This window comes from Polyodon spathula, chromosome 25 (assembly GCF_017654505.1).
Source record: "Polyodon spathula isolate WHYD16114869_AA chromosome 25, ASM1765450v1, whole genome shotgun sequence".
Lineage (NCBI taxonomy): Eukaryota > Metazoa > Chordata > Actinopteri > Acipenseriformes > Polyodontidae > Polyodon > Polyodon spathula.
The window spans coordinates 8,544,866-8,551,121 of record NC_054558.1 but is presented as its reverse complement, the minus strand read 5'-3'; the positions used below and the strand labels follow the sequence as shown (position 1 = coordinate 8,551,121).

General features: G+C 40.6%; 1 protein-coding gene across 1 annotated transcript; it reads left to right on the top strand.

Moving 5' to 3' along the window:
• Positions 1-535: 535 nt before the first annotated feature.
• Positions 536-4,397, top strand: LOC121299845 (gastricsin-like). The gene is made up of 9 exons (XM_041227986.1): positions 536-607; positions 741-897; positions 1,158-1,275; positions 1,589-1,707; positions 2,184-2,383; positions 2,520-2,636; positions 2,842-2,989; positions 3,574-3,672; positions 4,143-4,397. The coding sequence occupies exons 1-9, from the start codon at positions 549-551 to the stop codon at positions 4,305-4,307; spliced, it is 1,182 nt and encodes a 393-aa protein (XP_041083920.1). The 5' UTR covers positions 536-548; the 3' UTR covers positions 4,308-4,397.
• Positions 4,398-6,256: the final 1,859 nt, after the last annotated feature.

Genomic DNA, 6,256 nt, shown 5'->3' with positions numbered 1-6,256 from the left:
TCTTTTAGGATGGATGTTGAGATCATTAGACGCCTGGTCTACGGCTATGCACTGTAAAGTTTATTCAAAAATATTTTTTTTTATAAATGGCTAATACTCTTTATTTCCATTACTCCTCCTTTTATCAATTTGTGTTAGAAGTGCTTAATGTATAGTTATATTTATAGTTATAACAATATTTGTTTTTCCGCACAATAATTAAAAGTAGTTTCCTTTAGTTATCACAATTTATAAAAAATTATCAATATGTACATAACTATGAGCACTTTAATTGCTAGCTATCAGATGCAGCATTGTACCTACAGACAGCCTGCTCTTACAGTGTTTATATTCAATATATTAGCTGGTGACCCTGCACTTTTTATCTCTAAGGTTAAAAACAACATGTGGGCAAGTCCTTTTGAAGAGTCAAAAACAAGGTGCTGGTGTTCTATTAAATAAAGTCTGATTAGATTGGAGGAATGTGAGGGCGTCCTGGATGGTATAAAAATGGCAGCTCAGCCCCAGTTTCAGTGCATCCAGGAAAGCAGAGGAAGTGGTTGGGAAAGATGATGAAGTGTTTGATTGTTGCTTTGGCGTGCTTAACTCTGTCAGAGGGACTTATCAGGTGAAAACACTTTCATGCTTTTCAACACTTTCATGCATTGTATGTCTTTTCCTCCTATGCAGCATGCTGTACTGTGTGTTGGTTTGATGTTTTTATGTGAGAAATTAAAATGATGTGCGCTTCTTCCCTCCAGGGTCCCTCTGAAGAAGTTCAAGTCTGTCCGCCAGCAGATGAAGGAGAGCGGGAAGCTGAAGGCAATCCATTACACTGATCCTGGCCTCAAGTACCAGGGCCTGCATCCCAATGCCTACGCCATTTCCTTCAACGAGCCTATTATGAACTATGCTGATGTACGTCCTTACATACTCGTTTCACCTGCAACTGCAAAAACACTCAATGAACTGCAAAAAAAACCCATAGTAAATTCAATGACAGACCTTTCTCAATGCCTTTTGTTGAAGACATTCCCTTTGAAGTTGGGGTCTGTACCAGAACAGAATAACTGCAAAACCCATTTGTTTTACTGCACTTGCAAACCATTGTCAGGTCACCAGCAGCAAAGATACCCAGTCCTAATCTAACGTCGCCTCCTCTGTCCTTGTTGTTGCAGATGTCCTACTATGGGCCCATCACCATCGGGACCCCAGCCCAGTCTTTTTATGTCCTGTTTGACACCGGGTCCTCCAACCTCTGGGTTGCCTCTACGTACTGCAGCAGCCAGGCCTGCAGTAAGTACAGGGTCTCCTCCATATTACACTTTCCATGCTTTTGTTTTTTCACTTTAACTTAGTAATTAGGCCCCCATCAGAGTTTAGATTCCTACGGGCAGTACAGGGCTTGGGTGGGGTCATATTTCCCTCTCACACAAGAAGTGATCTTACAGCATGTGCTCCAGCAGAAATGGAGCAGAATGAATTTGCTTCACCTAAGTCAAAGCGAAAATGAGGTCTGGGGAAGAAATAGATCAAGAGCAAAACTGGAATTCGTAAGAAAAACCTTTGTTATAACACACCATTGATGTAATTCTCTTTTGTTTCTCAGCAAACCACCCTTTGTTCAACCCCTCTCAGTCCTCCACCTGGTCCAGTAATGGGCAGACCTTCTCCGTGCAGTACGGCACTGGGAGCCTCACTGGGGTCTTCGGCTACGACACTGTCACTGTGAGTACCCCGGGCTTCAGATCCACAGAGACGGGGATGTGTGGGTAGAGAAATACCCAGGGAGAATAAGAACGTCCGTTTGAGTATCCGGACACACTCATTAATTCTATTCAATTCTACAATATGCTAGTTTTTTTTTTATTAATGATGCTGTTCATTAGGCATCCTGCAGGTGGCGTTAGTGTAAATATTTTGTTCCTGCTCCTACACTATACTAGACTACTCTAATTCTCTCAGCAGTGTGGTGGAACAGGGCCCTAACTGACGGTTCTTCCTATTTTAGTGCAATAGTCCTCATTTGAGGACTTCAAAATAGGACACAGCTGTTTGTAGCCAAAACAAAGGACTTACATTTTTTTTCTGTGAAGAAATATTGATTTAGAAAGTATCAAATTACATACATACAACTTGTGTTCTGATTTTGTGTCCTGATTGACAATGCTGCTCAGTCTAACCACTAACTCTCTGCTGCTCAGGTCGGAGGCGTTGCCCTCAACAATCAGAAGGTGGGTCTGAGCACTAACGAGCTTGGCAGCAACTTTTTGTACGCGCAGTTTGAGGGTATCCTCGGCCTGGCATACCCCAGCGACTCTGTAGGAGGACAGCCCACTGTTATGGACACCATGATGCAGAATAACATGCTTAATGCCAATGTTTTTGCCTTCTACCTGAGCCGGTATGTTAGCCCCAATACTGTATTATTTAAGGGAGAGGTAAAAATTCTACAGCAGTTTTCAACAGCATTTATAACTTGTTATAGGTACAGTTGGTCTTTTTTTTATTTATTCATTATTTTGATGCTTTTTTTTCAGGAATGAAGCCCAAGGCAGCGAGGTGACATTTGGAGGTGTTGATCAGAGCCGATACACTGGCAGCATCTACTGGACTGACGTCACTAGTGAGATCTTCTGGCAGATCGGAATTAATGGGTAGGTGCTCCTTCGTTATCTCTCTCTACCTTAACCTGAACCATGCCATTGCAGACAGGCGGCAGCTCTACATTTCAAATAGCACTTCACAGGCATTGCTGGCTTCAGTACGTCGCCAGACCGCTGCAAATGAAACCATTTAAGACTTTAGCTTTGAAAGCAACGACCACTTAAAGATCAAGCCTAACTGTGTTGATTTTTTTAGCTTCTCAATCAACAACCAGCAGACTGGCTGGTGTAATGGGGGCTGTCAGGCTGTTGTGGACACAGGCACTTCCCTCCTCACCTGCCCTCAGCAGTACCTGGGATACCTGCAGCAGTACATTGGAGCTCAGGCTAACGAGAATGGGGAGGTGAGTACTCACACTGCATTGGAACTCAGCATAACCAGTCTCCACTGTAACTAGGGATTAAACAGCAGCTCAGTCTACACACACATTGTAAACTGTACTGTACTTTATATGTCCTTAATTGCACTGTGGTTGCATTTTTCTTTCAACAGCGTGTGCAAATACTGGGTACAAAAGACTTTAGAATCATCCTTGTTTTTGACAATTTTTTTATAATATACTTGAGGTTGTGTTCCATCTGTGCAACGATTGCATCTTTACAGAGCAATTATAAGTGTAAGAAAATCATCTAAAATAAAAAGGTCTATGCAGTTACAAAAATAATCTATTCCTAGAGACTGCATTTACAATATCTATCTATCTATCTATCTATCTATCTATCTATCTATCTATCTATCTATCTATCTATCTATATCTATATATATATATCTATATATATATATATATATATATATATATATATATATATGTGTGTGTGTGTGTGTGTGTGTGTGTGTGTGTTGGTGTGTTTTGCATGGGTGAAGGGTTTAGGTTTGATTTCCAATACGTGCTGTATAATACTAATGCTTGTTTCTTGTTATTTTCAGTACATTATTGATTGCAACAACCTGGCTAACATGCCTACTATTTCCTTTAACATCAACGGAGTGAACTTCCCCCTGCCCCCATCTGCCTACACCATCGTTGTAAGTAATGTCCCCTTTCCTCTGTGCCTCACAGAGAATCCAGTGTTCTGTCTTGATTACAGGTTATTACATTGCGTGTGGGGGTCTCTTATTGTATAGGATGTGATTGTACAGTTTTGTGTGAGAGAACACCCTCCACACGACAGATCTTGCACACAGAAACTACTATTAAACACAAAAAGGGCTGTTTTAACTAACTTTAGAATGATGGCCTCAGTTCATGCACAGGATAACATCACTACACAGGATGAGATGCATTTAGAATTTAGAGAAATACTTAACAGTTGTCTATTGGTTTTTATGTGATTTATAATCGATATTCAATACAAGGCATCCATACCTTCAAACATTATTGGTACACGTGTGCAACCACGTTCATGTTGAGTTTCTTTTATAAACCCTAGTAAAACTCAATATGCATTTCTCTAATGTTGTTCCACCCTTAAATTCTTCTTTCTTTCTTCCTCCAGAAAAACCAGAACGGACAACAGTACTGCACCAGCGGCATCATGGGTACCTACCTGCCTTCCCAGAACGGCCAGCCCCTGTGGATTCTGGGAGACGTGTTCCTGAGGGAGTATTACTCTGTCTACGACAGGCAGTACAACCGAGTCGGATTCGCCGCTGCTGCTTAAGCCCCTCCCATTCACTCCGGCCTCAGCCCAATCCCTTTATAACACACCTTGAACCAACCAACCAGAACGACTGCAATGCTAGCCTGGGTTTCACCCTCCACAAGCTGTGAAAGAGGGTGTGTTTTACAAATAAAAACACACATGGAGCTGATTTTAAATCATGTAAATCATAATTCTAAAAGCAAATTATTAAATTGATTAAAGCTTATTCAAAAATATAACTCTGTGTTTTTGGTTTTTTTGTTTTATTACACAATGTTGTCTTGAACGTGTTGAGTGAGTAAGCAAACACATATTGTAATGGATCGCCTCCTAGTGGCTGATGAGTAAATAACACTGACATCAGTGTAAGAGCCACACTTAACCTCTTGATTACAGAGCTCGCTGGATGGCAAGTCGTTCGTGTCTGAATCGTATGGTTTATATTTTGCGTCCAGCCTTTGCATTTTCATTCAATGCAATGGGCTGAGATGCAAATTGAATACAATACCACACTTCAATCATTGCATTTGCATTGAATTTGACCTCCAAGACAATTTTAAGCCTCCCTTAGAACCTACACAGCAGGACAAGATTAGCATGAAGTCAATATTAAGCATCATTGTAAAAGCTTACTGCAGTATTCCACTGTAAAAGCACAGTGTAGTAATTGATTGCAGTACACTGCTGCCCTTCATTGTGCTGTAGTCTAGAGTCACAGTTATGAGGCTGTGCTATCTGTGTTCCACTTCATAAGAATGAAAGTGCTGGTGGAATGGCATTACCTGAAAGATGGGAGCCACGACCATGCTACATTATAGCTGGTGCCATGGAATTAAGTGCTGCCTTGCACAGGGAGGACACTGTAATAGCTCAGATATTTCAACATGCATGGGCGTGTGTGACTCTCTGTGAGTAGGTGCGTGGCTTTTCAGTGTTCATACAAGGATACTGTATATTGGTTGCACAAGCAATGGGAAGCATGAGTGATTGGTTCAGATGGAACCCTGGGTGTATTTGAAAAGTCATGTAACACAAACCCACACCACAGCATCCCATAGGTCAGTTTAAACCAATGGGTTTTGCCCTGGTTTAAGGTCAAAGTCACACCTTCGCTTGTTTGAATGTCAACAGAGCTCTTCATTACACAAGTGGTCTTTGAGACACTGTCTAAAGAGAGACCGATCAGCTACTCAGACTAATTTGTTTACTCAAAATTGAGAAACTAGCTTGTGCTCACAGCTGGAAGTCCCTTTCAATTCAAGAATGTTAGCGGAGGTCCTTTTTAACCAATTGCTGTTTTGTTTACAAAGGAGATTTTCCTAGAAACACAATCTAGTTTGAAAGCAGGCCCTACTTCAGAGATTATTGTCATTAAAAATCCCAGTTAGATATGCTTTATATAATCTATACAATATATTTAAACATTTATAAATTGTAAGTTTTTTTCTTCAAAGTTGTAGGTTGAAGCTATAGCCTCATTTCATACCTGTTTCTACTTTCTGTATGGAGCTGTACTAAAGCAACGTGAGACCAGTCAAACACGGGCAGGAAATGCTGTGTCATAATTTAATGTGCACTGAAAAATGTATACTGAATAAAGACAAAAAAGGCAGAAGGATGTTTTGTGCATTTTTTTGCAGCTTGAGCTGCAAGACCTGCTTGTTAAAATCACTCAGCAGTTTAATAAAACAAGCTGAAGAAACTCATATTGTGAATCTGGAGTTCTACTCACAGGAACATATCTGGGTATTTAAAACAAGATCTGAGCTAATGCAATGCAAAACTATTTTTGCATGAAACTGAATCTGTGACACTTACAGCTGTTGTTATTGCTTAATCCATGTCTAGTATAAACAACTTTTAATGCAAAGTGATAATTCCAGGTAGTTTTCTCAATTTTGTCTCCCTAAGCCTACACTATTAACGTGAGTTCTCAGTATCTGCCTTTACTACATTCCTCCAGAACA

What these genes read in the sequence shown, in the direction of transcription:
- LOC121299845 (XM_041227986.1), top strand. Translation starts at nt 549, where the DNA reads ATGATGAAGTGTTTGATTGTTGCTTTGGCGTGCTTAACTCTGTCAGAG. An exon ending in CTGCAGCAGCCAGGCCTGCA is followed by an intron (nt 1,276 to 1,588) that starts GTAAGTACAGGG and finishes TTTGTTTCTCAG; the next exon opens with CAAACCACCCTTTGTTCAAC. An exon ending in TTTGCCTTCTACCTGAGCCG is followed by an intron (nt 2,384 to 2,519) that starts GTATGTTAGCCC and finishes CTTTTTTTTCAG; the next exon opens with GAATGAAGCCCAAGGCAGCG.